The sequence below is a fragment of the Tiliqua scincoides genome, chromosome 2 (genome assembly GCF_035046505.1).
Source record: "Tiliqua scincoides isolate rTilSci1 chromosome 2, rTilSci1.hap2, whole genome shotgun sequence".
NCBI classification, from domain to species: Eukaryota; Metazoa; Chordata; class Lepidosauria; order Squamata; family Scincidae; genus Tiliqua; species Tiliqua scincoides.
In genome coordinates, this window is record NC_089822.1 from 112,441,161 (window position 1) to 112,451,737 (window position 10,577).

At 44.7% G+C, this 10,577-nt stretch overlaps 1 protein-coding gene and 1 pseudogene across 1 annotated transcript; one reads left to right on the forward strand and one right to left on the reverse strand.

Annotated features, from left to right (window-relative positions):
• LOC136640565 (surfeit locus protein 4-like) lies at positions 1–10,279 on the reverse strand. Its single transcript, XM_066615715.1, has 6 exons — positions 10,136–10,279; positions 6,330–6,516; positions 4,322–4,398; positions 3,559–3,602; positions 1,315–1,501; positions 1–494 (listed from the first exon to the last, which is right to left on the reverse strand). Exons 1-6 carry the CDS (start codon positions 10,184–10,186, stop codon positions 228–230), a joined length of 813 nt encoding a protein of 270 aa, XP_066471812.1. The 5' UTR covers positions 10,187–10,279; the 3' UTR covers positions 1–227.
• LOC136642304 (5S ribosomal RNA) lies at positions 1,832–1,950 on the forward strand (annotated as a pseudogene).
• Positions 10,280–10,577: the final 298 nt, after the last annotated feature.

Below are 10,577 nucleotides of genomic sequence, written 5' to 3' on the forward strand. Positions count from 1 at the left end.
TATATATAATTCAACTTTAATTTACATGTCTCAGACAGGATAGAAGGCAAAGCCTTCCCACCCTGATAAGGCAACCGTGAACAGTGATAAGAGAATTGACCAAGGGAGAAGAACATTCTACACAGGTTTGTAAAAGCTGAAGGTTACCCCACCTCCCCTTCTTCTCCCAACCCTCCCATTCCACACACACACACACACACACACACAGCCCTGTTCACAGTCTATCTTCACCACTTCTTCTTGTGTTCATCCATTGAAACTCCCCCAGGTCCCAATGCCACCACAAGCAATAAACCACCTATGACAGACATAGTCTGGAAAAAGTCATATTTTAGGAAGTCATGGAGGGGCCTGTAGGTAGGGATGTCCCAGAAGGCATTCTGGATCATATTGATGATGAAGAGCCAGACAACAAGCGTAAGAGCAGCTAGCTTGGTCTTGAAGCCAATGGCTACCAAGATGATGAGCGCCATGCCAAAGATGTCCTGAAAAATCTGGAGAAGGAAAACAGAAATGCCATGCATCAATTAAATGCAGTCTTTAAGGCTTAAAAGGTTCGCTTCTGCAGGCCTCAAATTATCTAAGAGAACAACTTGAGGCCTCACATAGGGTTGTGTGTAATGTGTGCATAAGAAACAGTTTGTGAACCAAGATAAACCAAGTCCACAACCCCTCATGAATCGTACACATATGCAAAAAATTGGTTTATTTTGCATGATTTACTTTTGTCTAACTACTCATGAGAAGTGGGCAAGGTGATAAACAGAGTGCTGAAACCCCAGTTTCTATACAAGGGCTCACTCAGTTCTGCCCCAGGTTGTGATTTCAGCAGGCATTGCCCGGATGTTCTCACAGCCAAAAGAACTACCACTTTGGATATAAAAACAAAATGAAAACTACAAGTCTCAGGATTTGCACTAGTGCATCTCATAGCAAATTCTGTGCACTTACAAAATACATGTAACTCCTGGAAAGTGACAAGGAACGATAACGTACAGATATCAAAAGAGCACTAGAAAGAAACTGCAAAATAAGGAACAGATTTGGCAAAAGCCAACAGATTCTTCAAGGGCCAAACCTTTGTAATGCCAGCATTGCAAGCGTTTGAGCCACACAGCTACACTGAGCAGCTTGCACAACTTGCCAGAAGAGCATCCTGCTCTTATTCACTATCCCTACTATCCAGTGATGAGGTAACACACGGCTGCCCAGGTGTGCACACATGGTCATTTTGAGGACAATTCCTTGATGGTGTGAGAGAGAAAACCAAACCGATAAGGAGTATCTCCCCATAGAGAGGTCAAGGTTACTCACAGTGAAGGCAGCAAGTTCAAAGTGCAGGAGCGTCATAAACATGAGAACAAGGAGCAATCGGCCGCCAAGCTGCATGTACTGCCGTGGTGAGATGTCATCCATAGTAGGGACTCCAGCAAACATGGACTTCCCCTCAGAACGAGACTCTGCAAGTAACAGCAGCAGCCCACCCCCAAGAGCCAAATTCCTGTAACAGAGGGGAAAAAATGTAAGTGACTGCGTTGACACAGCACAAGAGGCCAGAGTGAAAGTACTAAATAGCATATTCTGTCACAGAGCAGTATCTGGGATTCAGACTTTCTCGATACAGTTCTATTGCTTCCTTAAGCCCAAATTTATTTCTGCAACTATTGGGATTCACCAGATGCTTTATTCTATCCAGCCCACACCTCCAAGTAGCAGTGATAACAACCATGGTCTACTTACTGCTATTTCTCATATGGGCAATGGAGCTTATGCACATTTCTCTGTCAGCTAAACAACATGATCTAGCCCTCCCCTTTTTATTGCCAGTGTGACAGATAACTAGTTCACCCTGCACATGCCCGATCTCGTCTGATCTCGGAAGCTAAGCAGGGTCAGGCCTGGTTAGTACTTGGGTGGGAAACCGTCTGGGAATACCGGGTGCTGTAGGCTTATACCACAGTCTTTTGAGACTGAAGGTTGCCAACCAGCCAGCTTATGTGTTCTGAATGGCTCTAGAGAAATTTCCCTTTTCCTGGGTAGACTACCCCAGTAGGTGATATTAGGTGATCTTTCTGGGATGGTCACAAAGTACTTTTAACAACAGCAGGCTGCTCTGATCTGTTACTCTCCTGCCAACATAATTCTCAGTGAACAGACTAACAGTCCAGTCCTGAGCTGCCCGCAGCGCCCAGGCTCGGCAGCTCCGAGGAGGGCTGCCGCCAACTCCTGCGCTTCCCGTGCTACCGTGGGAGGTTCCTCAGGAGAAAGGAATGTTTGTCCCCTTCCCCCAAGTAAGGGAAGCAGCCCCACAATGGCGCTACTCTCTTTAGCGCCAACCAAAAGGTTGGTGCTAAAGTAAAGGCGCTCGTGTAGGGTGCGCAGCCCTGCATGAGTGCCCCAGATCCTGCGGAGCAGAGCTCCGCGGATCCACCTCTCTCCCTCCCCAGGCATGCCTCCCGCCCGCCTCCTGTTCCGTAGCCCAGCTGGTGCTGGGCTAGCACCAGTGGGAGCCCGGTAAACGTGTCTTGCGGCACGTTTGCAACTGGATTGGGCTCTTAGGCTGCAATCCTAACCACACTTTCCTGAGAGTAAGCCGCATTGACTAAAATAGGACTTACTTCTGAGTAGACCTAGTTAGGCTTGTGCCCTTATTTGGTGTAGCATGCCACATGCTTTGATGTGGGTATGTCTCAAGAAGTTCCTTCTGCAGAATGAACTATAGCTCATTGTTACAGCAAGTTTCTTTTTCCCCATGGAGAAGGTCCCAGATTCAATACGTGACATCTCCAGGCAGTACTGGAAAGGACTTGCCTGAATACTTCCTACTTTTTGGCATGGAAAAGCATGAACTAGGTAGTCCAAGGCTCTGACCCAGCAGAAGGCAGCTTCTCATATTCACATACTCCTAATAATCCTGGTGTGCCACAATCCCTTGTGCCTATACCACTTTTGGCACACATCATCCATCCATGGAACAAACTACCCCAGTTTGGGCATCAGGAGAAGGGCTTCTCCTTTTGATTATTTTCAGTAGTAGAAACCTCTCATCTGCCAAGCAACTAAGCAGCTCAGGCAGACCCCATACAATTTTTTGTTCACAGAATTTCCACTGGTGCTTGTTCAGTCTGCAGGGACTCATAGTAATGTCAAAGTGAGTGTTCCACATAAGAGGAAGCTGAAACAGAGCACAGCGCAATGCATGCATGCAAAAGGGATCACCCACAATGGAGGTGATCATAGATCAAACAGAAAATATACTGGCTCATGACATGGTTAGGTAACACTAACTTACCAACTGCAGTATCACTGAACCACAGTGCTCTGGTTGGGTCTGTGCATGATCAAACTTCCCAATCCCCCTCATGTCCACCATCAGGTCAGTAGCTAGGCTCTTCTCAGGCACATAGGTTGTGGCTCTCCCTAATCTGACAGGCTCCCTTTCTTACAGGAAGATGTCTATGTGAGTCATGCCCGCTTTCCAAAGATGAAACATATCAAAGCACTGCATTAGAGTCTTCTGGAGAGTTCAACGCAACATCCCTTAGGACTTCCACTCACCTCATCAAGAACTTGAGGTCCCATAAAATACTGTAGGCTATTGTCTGAAAAGAAAAAACCCATGGGTAGAAACAGAGAAATACCATAATCACATCTGAAGGAGTCTGAGTAATCTCTGGTGTTTCCTGGAATAGGAGCTACTTTTCTTATCCATGGTCATGAAGAGCTCTGTGAGTTCCTGCCACACAGCTTTAGGGTAGTGAGCACTGTTTTTCTTTAAATGTGTTAGCAATTAAGAACATAACAAGAGCCATGTTAGAGCCATAACCCATAAGAGCCCTGCTAGATCAGGCCAAAGGCCCATCTAGTCCAGCTTCCTGTATCTCAGTGGCCCACCAAATGCCCCAGGGAGTACACAAGACAACAGACACAACCTGTATCCCAGTGCCCTCCCATGCATCTGGCAATCAGAGGCAGCCTGCCTCTAAAACCAAGAACTTGCACATACCTACTATGACTTGTAACCCATAATGAACTTTTCCTCCAGAAATTTGTCCAATCCCTCTTAAAGGCATCCAGACAAGACATATATGTATATGTATTATTATTATGTATAGCTTATGTATACGTATAGCTTTTCCTAACTGTTATTTTGTAAGAAATGTAAAATTTCACATGATCTCCTTATCTTTTTCCTTTCCTCCTTTTTTTTTTTAATAAAATCTGAGCCTCCTTCCCTAAAACACTAAATCCTTGGAATTAATCCTAGGATCGCTCCTCATTTGAAAGGTCTAGAGCTTATTTCTTAGGCTTTTCAACTCACCTGCATGAAAACGATTCCAAATAAACCAAAGCAGGCATAAGGAACAAACTTTCTGGCTAGGACAAGCACACACCCAGCTAAGACAGAAAAAAAAAGAAAAAATAAGAAGCACTTTAGTGGCAACAGAAGAAGGGAACAACAAGTGGCATCAGGGGAACAAAAGATCCCCTTTTCCACATGCCCTTTCCAATACCTAGCCAGAAGCAGTTGTAATTAGAGTATTCAATTTTTTATTTTTTAAATAATTCAAATGACAAGTGTCCACAAAATGGTGTTAAAACATGTTTATCATACAACCAAAAAGTAAATAGACAACAATTGTAGTTTAATACATTTGTATCCCACACGTTCCCCAATGACTTCAGAGCAATGTACAAGGGGTGATCCCATGTCATTCCTGCAACAATTATACATTATCTGTCTTCAATTTATTAATTTTTACCCCAGCTCAAGGAGCTCAGAGCACTTTTTATTGTGCTATTCTCCCAGATTATACTTATAACAACCCTGTGAGGTAGGTTAGGCTGAGAGACACAATGACTAACCAGAGATCACCCAATGAACATCATAGCTGAGAGAAGATCTGGATTCAAATTCCCCAAGTCAGAGGCTGAAAACATACATCCACTTACTTGGGAATAAGCCCCATTTAGTCCAGTGGCACTAACTTTCAAGTAAATATGGATTGGATTGGGCTGCGTGTCCACACTGGTTCTCTAATTAAAAGTTAAGGAATGTGCAGAGAAACAAGCAACTGGCCAAAGGCTGCTCAATGAATGTCATGTTTCACAAAAGGTTCAGGTATATTGTTTCATAAGAATGTGTGCAGGTAGATTGCCTATGACTACGGCAGAGCTGTTGGCAATCAAATCTAAGCTTGACTCCATTTTTTGTGGCTACTCAAATAAAATCCCAATCTGGTAGATGTGTCTACATATTATAAACACGTGTTTTGTCACTGCGAGGGAGAGAGAGTTTACAGAAGTGACTTTACCGTTTGCCCTGTCAACCTGTTTAATCATCAGAAATTCAAAGCCTTGAGTTGGTTACTATTGTGGTTATGTAGTCTTCATAACCTTTGCAAAAATTAATGTGGGTTGCTGTTAAAGTGATACTTTTGTACTGCACTTTTATTGAAATTCCTGTCTACTATACCACCAATAAACTAGACCAGTGTTTCTCAAACTATGAGAGGACTCACTCGGTGGGTTGCGAGACAATTTCAGGAGGGTCGCATAGCACCTAACTCAGCTGCCATTGGAAATACGCTGAGCATACAAGGTACAGAGCTGTAGGGGATGGTGGAAAGTAGTAGGGCTGTTCGACTGGAGACAGATCCAAGTCTGCATTCTGCTTTGATTTTTAAGCTGGAATGTTCTAATTCCAAGCTGTGCAAAATAAGAGCACAAATGTGCTGTGTAATGGGACTTTTGGTTAATCACAGCTTAGATTTGAAGCCTAAATTGATTGTGTCACTTCCAGCCATGACACCACTTTCAGGCTGACATCACTTCCAGTGGGTCCCAACAGACTGTCATTCTAAAAAGTGGGTCCTGGTGCTAAAAAGTTTGAGAACCACTGAATTAGATTGAACATTAACCCAACAAATCTTCAACAAGACAGCTTCATAACAACTCAAGTCTAATAAATGCAGATACACCATGTAGATTTTCAATCTGCTGAATTTAATTAGAATTACATCATTTAATTCAATCTGAAAATAAAATGTACACATTCATTAAGGGACTGATATTTTGCAGCTGAGATTATCCTAGCTCTTGTAGGTTCCTACTACGCTTCATGAAGGCAGGTGCTGAAAGTAACTGGCTATGAGGGAGATCAAGTTTGCATTGTGAGTTCCACCTTTGGACACAGGCTGATCACAGCTTGGTCATGGATGGAAGTGCTAGAGAGAAAACAAGCAGTTCTACGGTCCCACCTTCTGCAACTACAAAGAACCACAGTGACCACAGTCCTCCTCTTCCCAGCCATAAGCAGAAGCTCTTACCTAGCTGCCCAAACATGTTGATTAACACAAAGAGTGTGGCTAACACTACACCACTTCCCCATGACAGATTGATGTAATCCCGTTGCTCATTCCACTGGAACCACATCCTGATGCCGTCTTCCAGGAACGTACTGATCAGGCAGAGGTGAGCCAGGTGAGGTAGATAGTGCTTTGTCATTCGCAAGAACTGGAGAAGGAGGAACGCATTAGATTGAAATGTTCCCAAGGCTACAACAACATACATCAGGCTCCCTAGACATCATATTTGCCCATATGATCCCCGAGTACTTCTGATAACACAATGTGGAAGGATTACACACAAATAGCAGGTGTGTTTTCAGATTTAGCAATGGAACAATAGAACCTTGATACTGACGTTGTATTACAATCAGGTAGTAAAATCGGGACTGGTCACTCCTACAGCTCAGGCTTCAAACACTCCACTAAATGAAGCAAGTAAAAAAAGTACCTGGAGACTATCCTATGGAAACTGAAGACGAAACATTCTCAAGAACAATCTGTTCCTTAAAGCAGTGGTTCCCAAACTGTGAGCCGCCGCGGCTCCTTGGAGAGCCATAGAAACCAGACAGGGGAGCTGTGGAATCCTCGCATAAAACCTGCTGCCCTAAACCAGGTACAAGATTGTAGCCACAGCCAATGGCCCAGCAGGCCAAGGGAACCACCAGTCAAAAAAGTTTGAGAATCACTGTCTTAAGAAGTAAGGGATGTTAAATATACCCATTAGCAAATTCAGTCAATCCACCAGCCACTCTCTTTACTTTCCTTTAATTCCTCTAGTGGAAACAACCTTAATATCCATCCAGATTGTGTACCTCAGATAAGCTGATCGAATAACTAGACAGCTGTCTAGTTAATTAGCAGGTGCCTTAACTATGACTTTCCATTACCAGTTTCTATACTTCATGGTTTTGGATAGAAACTTCTGGCCATACATAAGAAGTGTGTCTGAGCAGTATCTTTGTCCAATACAGACCAACACTTTCTGATCAAGATTATATCCTGCTAGAATTTCTGAACATAATTTTAGGAGCAACATCCAACAGAGGCACATGGATTTCAAACGGAACTGCTATGCCCATCCAGACACCAGAGACTGAAACATGGCTCTTTTGTCAGGATAAACAGAACTTATGATAGCCCCAAACACAGTGAGACAAGATGTACTTCCAAAGCAATCAACCTCATTTTAATCTAGTTGTATTTCTGGTTCAGGATAGGAGAACGCCAAAATAAACTCTTTAGAGTTAAAACTGATATGGCATGGAGAAGAGGCAGCATTTGTAAGGGTGTTAGTACAGTACACAACACTGTTCAGATTTCTATAACCCTTTCCACCTGAGACTCATTGATAATGTCTGAAAAGACTTCAAACAGTAGGTATTACTTCACAAAATCCCTATTTCCAGAAACCAAATTAACTACTTAAAGCAGTACCATACAAGATCAGTCCAAAGAACTAAGCCAAGATGACTTCCAAGCAGATCCCCTAGAAATGATTGTAAACCAGAAGTTCCTGTTTGGAGAGGTCTCACTTTGGGCTAAGATATCATTCAGCACCAGAGCATCACAATGTTAAGCCATGCTCTATAGCAGGGGTCTCCAAACTTTTCGGCCAGAGGGCCGCGTCAAATACCTGGCACGGGTATTGAGGGTCGGAAAAAAATTTAAATATAAAATTTATATAAATAAGAGATAGAACTTAGATGAGTGAATAAATGAATGAATGGGCTCATTCGTTCAACGTCTCTGGCCCTTAGAACACCCTTCAGACACAATCAGAGCACAGTTCCTGTCATGTTCAGCCAAGTGGGCCAGAAGTTTTCAGGGGACAAGAGGCTGGCTGCGGGCTGGATAGAGGCTGGCTGCAGGCTGCATCTAGCCCCCAGGCAGGGGTTTGGAGACCCCTGCACTATAATGCTGCACTGGTAATTCAGTTATCATGTTACCCACTTGATTTGTTATATTGACCAAAGAGAGTAAGAGAAAATCACTCTCAGTGATGAAGTACCTTTTCATGGTATAAGATTTTTGAATGAAATGGGGGTGGGAATGGGGGGGGAAATGATTACAAGGAGTCGATAAATCCAATTAAAATAAAAATGCACATTAAAGCATGGAGAGGAAACCATATCCTTTTAATCCAGATTAATCTAAAAGATCTGTCACCACCTTGTCTGTACTCAAAATCATTGATAAATTAAATTGAAACTCCAGCCCAGACCAACTGATAAATTTGCACTTCCAGGAGAAATTCACTCTTTGACATGCCATTATAAGTATGTAAGGGGTGGTTAATATATTGGCAACTTTTATGTGGGTACCTACTCAGGTTCAGGTTCATTTGATATAAGTCAAGATACCCATAACACATTGCCTTGGAGTCAATTCACATTGCTACTGTATTCTGGAAACTCTACCTACATGGCCAGATTTCACATCAGTAATGTCTACATACAAGAAGCATATCAGACAGTACTTATGTGGAACGGATTCAACCTTGTGGAAGTGACTTCCATAGTGAAATGCAAACTATACAAGGGTTGCTAAAGTAGTAACAATCAGGAGTGATAAAAGCATTAATTTTTAAATGCTTGGGGTGGAATGTGGGGACAGAACTAGTGTATGATAGTGATTTCAAATTTCTAATGGACAACTCAGGTCCTGGATTTTGCATACATTACCTTGCTTTAAACTTTGCCAGCACAACTGAGCCTTGAAATAATAGACTGTTTGCAGACAACAGATTATCCATCAGACAAGAAGGCTCCATCTCTCCTAAAATTGATACTTTCCCAAAATGAACAGGCTTGACCTCAACAACTGCTGATGGAGCTTCCATAGCAGCTGAGAACACAAGCGAGCTTGTGAATCACAGAATCCACAGCTTAAATCTCACCTGCGCCTTGAACTCCTTAGGCCAGCCACTCTTCTCTCAACCTGATTTTTAACAACACTGGCATGCCTCATGGGGCTGCTGCTGGAACAACTATTGTGGCCATGTATTTAAGCACCCTGGACATTAGGAAGTGCTATTCGAATGCAAACTATGAAACGGTAAATTATATTTGATGAGGCCAGAAGATCCATTTAACAGCACTACCCAAGGACTCCTGTTCTTCTGACTCCACACACAAAACAGTTCTGCTCTGGCGTCTACCTCCATTCTGGGTGATGTGAGGTAGAGCCCAAGCCTATGCCTGCCTACTCAGAAGTAAGCTCCATTACAGTCAGTGGGACTTACTCTCAGGTAAGTCTGGGTAGCACTGCAGCCTCCATAACTGGTGGGGAAGAAGCGTGGGGTGGGAACAGTTTCAGCCCTGCTCCTCCTCAAGCAGGCAGAGCCTCCCTGGGATGCGACTGAGCGGTCCTGCCCCCCCCCAATGTGGTCGATGCCTCTTCAGCACCGTGGACTGTCCCCACGTTGGGACAGTACAAGGGCTCACTTCGGGGGGGTGGGGAGGCAGAAGGCAGCATCTCTCTCTCTCTCCCTCGAAGTGAAGCACCAGCAACGCTCACTCGTCACGGGCAGAAGAACGCATTTGAAAGTGAAGAAACCCCCCCCCGCGGACTCGCAAATGGTAAATCCCGAACGAGCGCTCTTCCCGCGTAAGAGGGGTGGGTGCGGGGGAGAAGTGGGCGAAAGGGGCACGCGGTCAACGGTGCCTCCCCTCCCCTCCCGCCAGATGGTCGCGTCCGAACACGCGGCTTCCAGAGCCCAAAGCGCGCTGTTCCTGGAGAGGGAAAAACCATTCCCTCGCGGGCGGGGGTGGAGAAGAACCGCTCACCTGATCAGCCAGATCTTCCGCTGCTCCCATTAAATCGCCGCTGGGCGTCATGGTCGGCTGAGGCGAGGCGAGGCCCGGCCGCGCACAATCACTGCTTCTCAATCTGGGCTCCCTTTCCAGAGGGGGCGCGCTGAGGGGGGCGGGGCCAGGCCACAACCAATCACACACCGAACCGCTCGCTGCCCTCCCCTTTCCAGGTCACGTGGGACTCGGCGGTGCCGTTGCTGGTGTGGTGGCTTTCGCCATAGAGCGCAGGGATTCGAAACGTTCCAGACAGGCAGTTACAGGTAGACGCTCCTGCTTGTATCCTTATCTCTATGGTTCCCTTTGTTTGTTTGTGTACAAACCGTATTTCCGGTCTTATAAACTCTCATTGGAGCAGTAATGGTAACAGTCTCTCCTGCTCGCAGGAGTCTATGCAGTTAGGCGGGTCTTCCTCTAT